Source organism: Mercenaria mercenaria, chromosome 16, assembly GCF_021730395.1.
Source record: "Mercenaria mercenaria strain notata chromosome 16, MADL_Memer_1, whole genome shotgun sequence".
Taxonomy (NCBI): Eukaryota; Metazoa; Mollusca; class Bivalvia; order Venerida; family Veneridae; genus Mercenaria; species Mercenaria mercenaria.
The window spans coordinates 34,632,762-34,645,922 of NC_069376.1; the positions used below are offsets into that span (position 1 = coordinate 34,632,762).

Sequence of the window (13,161 nt, forward strand, 5' to 3'; positions counted from 1 at the left end):
TCTTCTAAGAGAGATTTCTCTGGTCACATTTACTTACTGTAAACTGACATCAAAATCACACTGCTGTGACCTGGAAGTACTACTCATACTAAAATTGAGCTTGACTTCACCAAATACAACCTGCTCTCCCATTTTTCCTACCAAAATGTCATCAATACATCCACAATGAAATTTAAACAAGAGGGCCAAGATTCGCTCACCTAAGAAACACTCCATAACAGTGTAAAACATGTTTGACCTAGCGATTTCATGGAAACAAATATTCTGACCAATTTTCATTAAGATTGGACCAAAAAATTGGTCTCTTGCGATAAAAAAAGCATTTTCTTAGATATGACCTAGTTTTTGATTCTAGATGACCCATGTTCAAACTCGACCTAGATTTTATCAAGGCAATCATTCTGACCAAAATTCATAAGGATCAATTGAAAAATACAGCCTCTATCACATACACAAGTTTTTTCTTTGATTTGACCAAGTGACCTAGTTTTTGACCTCAGATGACCCATATTCAAATTCGACCTAGATTTCATTAAGGCAATCATCCTGACCAAATTTCATAAAAATCAATTGAAAAAAAAAAAACAGTCTCTATCGCATACACAAGATTTTTCTTTAATTTGACCTAGTGACCTAGTTTTTGATCTCAGATAACCCATATTCAAAATCGACCTAGATTTCATCAAGGCAATCACTCTGACCAAATTTCATGAAGATCAACTGAAAAATACATCCTCTATTGCATACACAATGTTTTTCTTCGATTTGACCTAGTGACCTAGTTTTTGACCCCAGATGACCCATTTTCGAACTCAGCCTAGATTTCATCAAGGTAATCATTCTTGCTAAATTTCATGAAAATCAGTTGAAAAATACAGCCTCTATTGCATACACAAGGTTTTTCTTTGATTTGACCTAGTGACCTAGATTTTGACCCCAGATGGCCCATTTTCGAACTTGGTCTAAATTTCATAAAGGTAATCATTCTGACCAAAATTCATGAAGATCAATTGAAAAATACAGCCTCTATCGCATACACAAGGTTTTTACGTGATATGACCTAGTGACCTAGTTTTTGACCCGAGATGACCCATTTTCGAACTCGGCCTAGATTTTATCAAGGTAATCATTCTGACCAAAATTCATGAAGATCAATTGAAAAATACCGCCTCTATCGCATACACAAGGTTTTTCTTTGATTTGAACTTGTGACCTAGTTTTTGACCCGAGATGATCCATTTTCGAACTCGGCCTAGATTTCATCAAGGCAATCATTCTGACCAAAATTCATGAAGATCAATTGAAAAATACAGCCTCTATCGCATACACAAGGTTTTTCTTTGATTTGACCTAGTGACCTAGTTTTTGACCCGAGATGACCTATTTTCGAACTCGGCCTAGATTTCATCAAGGTTATCATTCTGACCAATATTCATGAAGAAGAATTGAAAAATACAGTCTCTATCGCATACACAAGGTTTTTCTTTGATTTGACCTAGTGACCTAGTTTTTGACCCGAGATGACCCATTTTCGAACTCGGCTTAGATTTCATCAAGGCTATCATTCTGACCAATATCCATGAAGATTAATTGAAAAATACAGCCTCTATCGCATACACAAGGTTTTTCTTTGATTTGACCTAGTGACCTAGTTTTTGACTCGTGATGACCCACTTTCGAACTCGGCCTAGATTTCATCAAGGCAATCATCCTAACCAATATTCATAAAGATCAATTGAAAAATACAACCTCTATCTCATACACAAGGTTTTTCTTTGATTTGACCTAGTGACCTAGTTTTTGACCCGTGATGACCCATTTTTGAACTCGGCCTAGATTTCATCAAGGCAATCTTCCTAACCAATATTCATGAAGATCAATTGAAAAATACAGCCTCTATCGCATACACAAGGTTTTTCTTTGATTTGACCTAGTGACCTAGTTTTTGACCCGAGATGCCCCATTTTCGAACTCGGCCTAGATTTCATCAAGCTTATCATTCTGACCAATATTCATGAAGATCAGTTGAAAAATACAGCCTCTATCGCATACACAAGCTAAATGTTGACGGACAGACAGACGACAGACAGACTAGCCTCAATTTAGACCTCTGTTGCCATGCCAAGTGAAAAATTAGTGTTCAAATACCTGGCAGCCATTACGCGACTAGACCAGATGGCTCCCACGCTGGTTCCTTTAGTTTAGTTTAGTAAGGCCTATAAGAAAAACTGTTTTTCTGTAATAGTCTCAAGTTCATTTGTATAGTACCAGTAACACAACTGCATGAAAAAATACCAAGTTTCAGCTTGATTAAATCAGTTTTCCAGGTTTTATGGCATTTTCAGTAATGCGGGTCCCTGCGTCAATTTTCCTTCAAAACTGATGTCGCGACATAATTTTTAACCAGTTCTTCTAGCCAGAGCTGGTTTTTGCCCTATTACATAAATTTTCACCATAATTTGCAAGCAAATTACACATTAACACTTTGAAATATACCAAATGTCCCCTCTGAAAGGTATAGATGGGCATAATTTAGAGTGCAAATTTGCATTTTTAAAAAAAAAATACCCCCAAAACAGTGAAAATGTGATTTTTTTGGGTTTTTATCAATTTTTCAGCAAAATTTCAATGAAATGCTCATTTTTTACCAAAATTTGACCAAACTAATTCATTTATATCAATATCTGGACAAATCTCATTTTTTGCCCACATTTTCTTATAAATAGTTGTTGTTCTTTATTCTATATAAAACTGACCTATTTCAAATGACCGCAGCACACATCAGGACCCACTTTAAATGTCTGTAACTTACATTTTCTTGAAGAATATTGTCAGTGCTAACTAAAAATCAAAAGAAAAGTGGGGGTCATGTTTGATGCAAGAAAAATAATTTCAGTCAAACACACAAACTGCAAAATCAGCTAAAAAATGAGACACCAAACTATACTGGTGGTGTATGATCTACGTTTCCATGAAAAATTTTGTCATGTTGTTATTCCATTATGAAAATGCTACCTACATGTCAAGCATAGATCTGTCATGTGATTTTAGCAAAACAATTGCAAAGAAAATAAGGAAAATACCAGTAGCTCTGCAGAGCAAAAAAACTGAGGACTATTTGTATCCGCCATTATGCGACTACCATTTTTTTTGCGCCATTTTTCTATTTCTTCTGTCCGGTTTGTACAAATTTCTGGCCGCGATAATCCATTTGACTTGTGGATACTTGTAAGGGTATCATCAAAGGCATCCAAATTCCAGTAGGCGCCGCCATTTTATACTCATGCATATTCATTACAAATAGCCTCTTTGCCAATGTGTTTTTACGCATCTTTAAGTCAATCTTTTGTGAAATACAACTACGTAATAAACAGACCTACAAAAACAATAATTTAGTTTAAACTATCTAACTCCTAAATCTTACAGGTCAAATTGTAGAATCGAGATTAACTAAATGAATATTCATCATCTAAAAATAAGACTCCCGCCTAAAAATATCGTCTACTATTTTTCTTCTCGGTTTCATTCTTTGCTGCTTCCAGAGGTTCTTTTCATGACGAAAGTTATTGAAGGGTATTATTTATTTACATAGGTACCTATGGATATTTCTCTTTTGTCATATTATTTCTTAGCAGAGCTAGTGACATAGTTTTTGCGCATGTGTATATGTGTCAAGAAGGATGGCGTGTAATTGCAACATAGAGGTGCCAAAGTATTGATCAGGTCGGCATTGACACGATTTGACCTGGTGACCTAGTTTTTGACCCCAGATGACCCAATATCAAACTCATCCAAGATTTTATTGAGGGTAACATTCTGACCAAGTTTCATTAAGATTCGGTCAAAATTGTGACCTCTAGAGTGTTAACAAGCTTTTCCTTTGATTTAAACTGGTGACCTAGTTTTAGACCCCACCTGACCTAGATTTGAACTTGACTTATGGATCATCAAGATTTCTGGTACTTTAAAGCAGTAAGAAACATAAAACATGTTCATTCTGAAAACTTCTTTGAGCACATTTTAATGAATTCCAGCCACATAATGTGTCTTGCTGATTGAAATATTTAGTACACAAAACATGTTATCAATACAGGATATTATGGCTATCAAAAGTTTTACGCTAACATTACATACTAACATAAAAACATGAGTAAAAACAAGAAAATTAACTACATACATGGTCATTCTGTCAGCCATGTTGGCACTGAGTTAGGTTCGCTGAACAGAGTAAGGATTATCCGGGTACATAGTGTGTTACAAGTATAGTGCGAGATCATTTAATTTCGTTGGCAAGAAATTTCGTGGTTTTGCCCAAAACGGCAGTTTCGTGGGGACATAAATTCATGGATTCTCAATTTTTGTAAAAACAAATGAAATATAATTTCAACAGGAACAGATCTACAAGTACTTCTGTCCTTGCATGTGCAACCTACACGTGTCAAACAGCGCTACCATGGTTACCAAAATTGCACTCTACGCTGAGGGAGATTAGCTAGTGATCATTTGCCAATTAACGACCGCATTATCTATAGTTATACAACTCCTTATTTGCAAAACTTTTATTCGATTATGAATGCTAATTGTGAAAGGTGCTACAGTTTTGACACTTTATAATTGGCGCCGACTTTTCTGATTGAATATTTCAAAGTAGCACCTTGCACAATTAGCATTCATAATCGAAACAAACATACAAGTTGATTATTGATCATTTGATCGTGTTATAAAGAAGAACTAGTTATTGTACTGCAAATTAAGACAAACTCTTATAGATTTAAATAATGTTGCGTCTGCATGTACTCGATAAAAGTACAAGCTTTTGAACTTGTGCATCATGTGTTATTTAGAAACGTGTAATGTGAATTAAGTATTAATGCATCGGACACAAATCTAGCATACTGCCCAAATTAATGAATGACATTCCTTTGAGTTGTAAAAATTTTTACGCATAAAATAATAGCTATATTTGTATATTTTCCTGTACCGGATCCATTCAGATTTTTGTTATATCAACATTGTGTTATATTCCCCTTGTTGTATTGAAAAATGCCTGGGTGAAATAAAAGATATGTTCTGTTCTGTTCTGTTCAATTAGATTCTCTAATTTAATTGCTCCTAATTCATAGTATTTTATTACACAAACAAAAGTTAGCGTATAAGCACTGAGCACTGGCGGGGCGGAAAAAATCAAAAAACAGTTGTATTATAGTGCGGTTGGCACGTCATGCTATGTCAAACTGCTATTTTTAGTATCTACTTTTACTTCAACATGCATGTCATAAACAAACCACGGCACGGGTACATTTCTAAATGAAACTGTCGGTTTTGTTTCCAGGCATGCCTATGTTTATTGTTGATAGAGCCTCCATAAACTACATGAAAGCTGCAGGTTACTACTTCCACATGCATAAAACTACAATCAGATCGAACAGCTATGGTGTCTTTTTTACGACTTTGCGTACAAGTAAATTATCGTGGGCACAGTCTGTTTATTGAGATTTACATTCGTGGCTGAGCTCAACCTTGAAATCCACGAAAATTATTCCCACATGAATAACAAGTGAATGAAGTATTGCCATGCAATACAAAGTCCCCTACTGGAAGGCACCTAATTTTCTCTACTGCAGTATAACATAATGAACTGATATCTGTCAATGATGTATAAACAATGTTGTACTATATATACAATATGTAATAACAAAACACTTGGATTAAAATTTATATATATAAAAACCTATAGTTGTTTTCATATTGAATTTTTTTGGCTGATTATAAAAATGTTATCATGTAATTTATTTATAGTAACAACAAAGGGAAATTAATCTTTTAAAAAAAAAAAAAAAAAAAAAAAAAAATCTATATAATATAAGTCCACAAGAAACTCTTTACCAGGTAGAGATAGGTCAAAATACACCTAAAAATTGGATGTAACATGCATGCTGTACCACAGAAAAGTGGTCACGATTTTTCTCTACCGCCAGTAATAAAAAAGTTACAATAAAATCTATTTATAGTAACAACAAAGGGACGTAATTCTAAAAACAAGGGTGCCTCATGGTGGTGAACATTTGGTCCAAGTTACATCAAAATCCCCCCATGCATGAAGAAGAAATGTTCCGTACAAAGTCATTCTTGCATTTGACCTTTGACCTCTAAATATGACCTTGACCTTAGACCTAGGGACCTGGTTCTTGCGCATGACATGTTGTCTCATCCAGGGGAATATTTGTGCCAACTGATATCTAAATCCTGCTTTGCATGACAAAGTTATAGACCGGACAGGAAAAAAATCCTCTTGACCTTTGATCTCAAAGTGTGACCTTGACCTTTAAGCTAGGGTACTGGGTGTTGCGCATGACACGTCGTCTCATCATGGGAAACATTTATGCCAAGTAATATTGTAATCCCTTGATGGATGACAGAGTTCTGGATCGGACAGGGAAAAAACCTTATTGACCTTTGACCCCCAATTGTGACCTTGACCTTTGAGCTAGGGGTCTGGGATTTGCGCACGACACGTCGTCTCATCATGGGGAACACTTGTGCTAAGTGATATTAAAATTCCTTAATGAATGTCAGAGTTATGGACCGGACACGAAACAGACCCTGTTCATGCTATGTTAACATTTGACTGCTAAGTGTGACCTTGACCTTTGAGCTAGGGGTTTGAAAGTTGTGCACGACACATCGTCTTATTATGAGGTACATTTGTGCCAAGTAATATTAAAATCCCTTCATAGATGGGAGAGTTATGGACCGGACAGGAAAAAAGCCTTGTTGACCTTTGACCTCAAATTGTGACCTTGACCTTTAAGCTAGGTGTCTAGGTTTTGCGCATGACACGTCGTCTTCTCATGGGGAACATTTGTGCCAAGTAATATTAAAATCCCTTCATGGATGGGAGAGTTATGGACTGGACAGGAAAAAAGCCCTGTTGACCTTTGACCTCCAACTGTGACCTTGACCTTTGAGCTAGGGGTCCGGGTTTTGCGCATGACACGTCGTCTCATCATGGGGAACATTTATGCCAAGTAATATTAAAATCCCTTCATGGATGGAAGAGTTATGGACCGGACAGGAAAAAAGCCCTGTTGACCTTTGACCTCCAATTGTGACCTTGACCTTTGAGCTAGGGGTCCGGGTTTTGCGCATGACACGTCGTCTCATCATGGGGAACATTTGTGCCAAGTAATATTAAAATCCCTTCATGGATGACAGAGTTATGGACCGGACACGAAATTGCGGACGGACGGACGGACGGACGGACAGACGGACGGACGGACAGACAGACGGACGGACGGAATGACGGAAAAGCGCATTCCTATAGTCCCCGAAACTGGTTTCAACCAGTAGGGGACTAATAATGATTTCAAAGTAGTCAGATACATCACATTTAAAACCTTTCTCCCCAGTATGTGGTCTTCCATTTATCTTCAGACTACCGCTACAATTACAAACATAGCCACAAACATCACACCATTAAAAACATTTCTTTCCAAATTTCCAGTATCATGTATTCTCCTATGTTTCCTCAGATTACCGCTGCAATAACAACAATGAACAAGCATTGTTACAACATCAAATTTAAAGCATTACTCTGCAGTCTGTTTTCTCCTATGTCTGTTGATACTACTGCCGTCATCACAAGCATAGTCGCAAACACATTTTCAGCATTTCTCTCAAGAATGAATTTTCGTGTGTTTCTTCAGACTACTGTATTCATTGAACATTGTTGATGCATCGTTATAACCATCACATTTAAAAAGTTTCTCTCCAGTATGTATTCTGCTATGTATCTTCAGACTTCCGAAGAGAATATAAGCATAGTCTCAATACCACATTCAAAGAGTTTCTCTCCAGTATGTATTGTCCTGTGTATTTTCAAACTAATGCCGTCATGACAAGCATTGTCACAATAATGACATTCAAAGCATTTTTCTCGAGTATTTTATCTTTTCCTGTGTCTCCTCGGATTACAACTGTGATTACAAGCATAGTCACAAACGTCACATTTAAAACTTCATTTCTCCAGTTTGTATTCTCTCATGTCTCTTCAGACTACTGCTCTGATTACAAGCAAACTCACAAACATCACATTTAAAGCAATTTTCTCCAGTATGTATTTTCTTGTTTGTTTTTAAACTACCTCTGTTAACACAAGCATAGTCATTAATATCACATTTAAAGCATTTCTCTCACGTATGTGTTCTCTTATATATCTTCAGATTACCGCTGTGATTACAAGCATGGTCACAATAATCACATTACAAGCATTTCTTTCCAGTATGTATTCTCTTATGTCTCTTCATACTATGGCTCCGATCACAAGCATAGTCACATACATCACATTTAAAGCGTTTCTCTTTAGTATGTATTCTCCTATGTATCTTCATATTACCGCTGTGATTACAAGCATAGTCACAATAATCACATTTAAAGCGTTTCTCTCCAGTATGTATTCTCTTATGTACCTTTAGACTACTGCTGTGATTACAAGAATAGTCACATAAATCACAATTAAAGCATTTCTCTCCAGTATGTATTCTCTTATGTACCTTCAGATTACCACTCTGATTACAAGCATAGTCACAAACATCACATTCAAAGCATTTCTCTGCAGTATGTATTCTCTTATGTTTCTTCATATCACCACTCTGATTACAAGCATAGTCACAAACATCACATTTAAAGCAGTTCTCTCCAGTATGCATTTTCCTATGTCTCTTCAGATGACCCCTGTGATTACAAGCATAGTCACATACATCACATTTAAAGGGTTTCTCTCCAGTATGTATTCTCCTATGTATTGTTAGACTACCGCTGTGACTACAAGCATAGTCACAAAAATCACATTTAAAGCGTTTCTCTCGAGCATGTATTGTCATATGTTTCTTCATATTATCACTGTGATTAGAATATTTAAGCCGTTTCTCCCCTGTATGATCCTTCACTAGATTTTCTCTTTGATAACATGCATAATTAGACATCATTTTCTTACTGTACGTATTCTAATGTTTTTCCTCATATGACAGCTGTGACAAGATTCTTATATTTTCATTATAAAATTATATTGCCAAATGCCACTTTTGATAAGTCCTTGAATTACATACACTTTCATGTACATAATACTTAAACCTTTCTCTTCTGTGTGTATTCTAATGTGTCTCTATTTGGCTAATTTGTGTTTTTTTTAAAGAGATGTGTTGGTAATGGGTTCATAAGGAATAACGATGATGTGCAAGCTCTCTTCTGTAATCTATAGTAATGTCCAAACTATCTGTTTTTTGTGTAACTATAGATCTGTACCTTTTCTTCTCTTTGCTCTGCTAAGTTGGCATCAAACACAAGTTGCTTTTCAATTTTCAAGATCTATAAAAGAACAAGAGGACCATGATGGTCCTGAATCGCTCACCTCTTCCCACATGACCCAGTTTTGAGTATGACATCGTTTTTTCTATTATTTGACATAGTGACCTAGTTTTTGAGCTCATGTGACCCAGTTTTGAACTTGACCTAGATATTATCAAGATAAAAATTCTGACCAATTTTCAAGAAGATCCATTGAAAAATATGGTCTCTAGAGAGGTCACAAGGTTTTTCTATTATTTGACCTGTTGACCTAGTTTTCAAAGGTACGTGACCCTGTTTTGAATTTTACCTAGATATTATCAAGGTGAACATTCTCACTAATTTTCATGAAGATCTCATGAAAAATATGGCCTCTAGAGAGGTCACAAGGTTTTTCTATTTTTATACCTACTGGCCTAGTTTTTGACTGCACGTGACCCAGTTTCGAAAGTGATCTAGATATCATCAAGGTGAACATTCAGATCAATTTTCATGAAGATCCATTGAAAAATATGGCCTCCAGAGAGGTCAAAAGATTTTAATAATTTTAGACCTACTGACCTAGTTTTTGACCGCAATTGACCCAGTTTCAAACTTGACCTAGATATCATCAAGATGAACATTCAGACCAACTTTCATACAGATCCCATGAAAAGTATGGCCTCTAGAGAGGTCACAACGTTTCTTTTATTATTTGACCTACTGACCTAGTTTTTTAAGGCACGTGACCCAGTTTCAAACTTGACCTAGATATCATCAAGGTGAACATTCTGACCAATTTTTATGGAGATCCATTCACAAGTATGGCCTCTAGAGAGGTCACAAGGTTTTTCTATTTTTAGACCTACTGACCTAGTTTTTGACCGCACATGACCCTGTTTCGAACTTGACCTAGATATCATCAAGATGAACATTCAGAACAACTTTCATACAGATCCCATGAAAAATATGGCCTTTAGAGAGGTCACAAGGTTTTTCTATTATTTGACCTACTGACCTAGTTTTTGAAGGCACGTGACCCACTTTCGAAACTGATCTAGATATCATCAAGAAGAACATTCAGACCAACTTTCATACAGATCCCATGAAAAATATGGCCTCTAGAGAGGTCACAAGGTTTTTCTATTATTTGACCTACTGACCTAGTTTTTGACAGCACGTGACCCACTTTCGAGCTTGACCAAGATATCATCAAGGTGAACACTCTGACCAATTTTCATGAAGATCTCATGAAATATATGGCCTCTAGAGAGGTCACAAGGTTTTTCTATTTTTAGACCTACTGACCTAGTTTTTGACCGCACGTGACCCAGTTTCGAACCTGACCTAGATATCATCAAGATGAACATTCAGACCAACTTTCATACAGATCCCATGAAAAATGTGGCCTTTAGAGAGGTCACAAGGTTTTTCTATTATTTGACCTACTGACCTAGTTTTTGATGGCACGTGACCCAGTTTCGAACTTGACCTAGATATCATCAAGATGAAGGTTCTGACCAATTTTCATGAAGATCTTGTGAAATAGATGGCCTCTAGAGAGGTCACAAGGTTTTTCTATTTTTAGACCTACTGACCTAGTTTTTGACGGCACGTAACCAAGTTTCCAACTTGACCTAGATATCATCAAGGTGAACATTCTGACCAATTTTCATGAAGATCTTGTGAAATATATGACCTCTAGAGAGGTCACAAGGTTTTTCTATTTTTAGACCTACTGACCTAGTTTTTGAAGGCACTTGACCCAGTTTCGAACTTGCCCTAGATATCATCAAGATGAACATTCTGACCAACTTTCATAAAGATCCCATGAAAAATGTGACCTCTAGAGTGGTCACAAGCAAAAGTTTACGGACGGACGCACGCACGCACGGACGCACGCACGGACGACGGACGACGGACACCGCGCGATCACAAAAGCTCACCTTGTCACTTTGTGACAGGTGAGCTAAAAAAAGCTCACAGTTACATGTACATGTATAAAACAAGAGTGGCAAAACAGCCCAAGAACACTAACCTTAATCCACAACTGACAATTTTGTAACAATGCACAATGCAAGCAAATTATTTAAAATCCGGTCAGTGATTTTAGTGGAGACCATTTTCAAAGTTTTCAAAATAGCCATATACAATGTAGTAAAGACAAACTCAGTACTCTAGCGGCCATGGTTCGAAGCAGAATGATTGGAAGGAATTATTACATGATCATTAATTGAATATAGCTGTGAAATTATTTTCATATCAATACAGCAGTTTCCAAGCAGGAAGTTTTCAATACAATAATTCAACGAAACCTTGCCTTAAAACATGGCTTAAAGGAATTAGGTAGTGTCACCCATTAACATGGCTGTTATAATGTGTATTTTGAATCAGGCCTGCTGTTTGACAGAATACTTCTGTTGTGCACGGTAATACAATATAGCTAAAACTCTTCGAATAGTCGAGCTAATAACATAAACGATCACAGCTTAGGGAAATTTTGATGTTTTCATAAAGAGTTTTTTGCTTAAGAGAGGGTTGCTTTGGAGAGGTTGTACTGTATTTCTATTTTCAAGAAAGGTGTAATACCAAACATATTACCCAGTTTCATTGTGAAAATTCAAGATTCTACAGAAATATAGACATTTAATTGAAGCCATCCCTACCAATTTACTGGGCTAATTTTAGGTTCTATGGTCTCTCCTCTGTATATTTTGCTACAATTTTCACCAGTTTGTATTTTTCTTTAAACTTGGATTCTAAAATATCATTCATTCCGTCATGAATATGGCCAAGATGGATACATTTGTTGCATTTTCTGACATTCTTGAGAGACTAAAAATTGGCCTTTTTCCCAGAAACTGCTGCAGAAATAGGCGCACCTATGGTCAAAATTCAAATTTCATGATTTTTTTGGCATGATTTTTTTTGCACTGGAAACACGCTTTTATACCATACACAACCATTATAAGATATTTAAGACTACATGTGATGTGTTCCTAGAAAAGTCTTATTACAGCTCTCATCGGTTGAAGTATGAAGGTCAGTAATTCAAATTCTTTAAATTTAATTCATATAACAAGATGGCCATGATGGCCCTATACCGTTCACCTGAGTTATACCACTCACCTGAGTCAAATTGCTTGCTTGAACAAGTTTCTTTGCTAAAGCTTCAAAAAAAAAAAAGAGAAGAAATATGCGAGAAGTCTGTATAAACCATATTTGAACAATCTAAATCTTAGTAGAGGACCACTAGATGATGTCACATACAAACTAGAACTGTCACAGGAGTGACTTATACCCCCACCATACGGTCTTGTCACAGAAGAATGGCAACCAACAACCATAAGAAATTTTAAAAATAATCAGAGTAATATAAGACAAAAACAAAATAATAATATTTAAAACAAAATTTTACTAGTCTTTGAAGTACTTCATCCTGGGCTTCCTCGGCACATATAGGTAATACTAGTATATGTGCCCAGGATGAGGGATGAGGAAAATATAAAAATGTCTAATACTGTGAAATCATTTTTATTGGCATAGGACAAATTTTTGCGTATTTCGCGCTAGAACCGATAAGCGAATTTAAGACCACCCAATACTATTTTCTAATTTTATTTCTTCATTTATAAATTGAAAATGCGTGAATTAAAGTCCGCGCAAATCAGTCCTTTTTCACGTTTGCGCGAAATTTCATGCCAGCAAATTTAAATGATTTCACAGTATAAGAGATACATTAACAAGAGGGTCATGATGACCCTGGATCGCTCACCTGAGTAATATGAGCTACATGTTTCAAATGTCAAACTGATGATTTTTAGAAAAATTTTTGGA

The 13,161-nt window shown here is 36.1% G+C and overlaps 1 protein-coding gene across 1 annotated transcript; it reads right to left on the bottom strand.

The window, feature by feature from the left end:
* Nucleotides 1-3,991: 3,991 nt before the first annotated feature.
* Nucleotides 3,992-9,362, bottom strand: LOC128549616 (zinc finger protein 714-like). The gene has a single exon (XM_053526686.1). It carries the CDS (start codon nt 8,985-8,987, stop codon nt 8,262-8,264), a length of 726 nt encoding a protein of 241 aa, XP_053382661.1. The 5' UTR covers nt 8,988-9,362; the 3' UTR covers nt 3,992-8,261.
* Nucleotides 9,363-13,161: the final 3,799 nt, after the last annotated feature.

Excerpts from the sequence above, each read along its gene's own strand:
- LOC128549616 (XM_053526686.1), bottom strand. The coding sequence starts at position 8,987 with ATGATGTCTAATTATGCATGTTATCAAAGAGAAAATCTAGTGAAGGAT.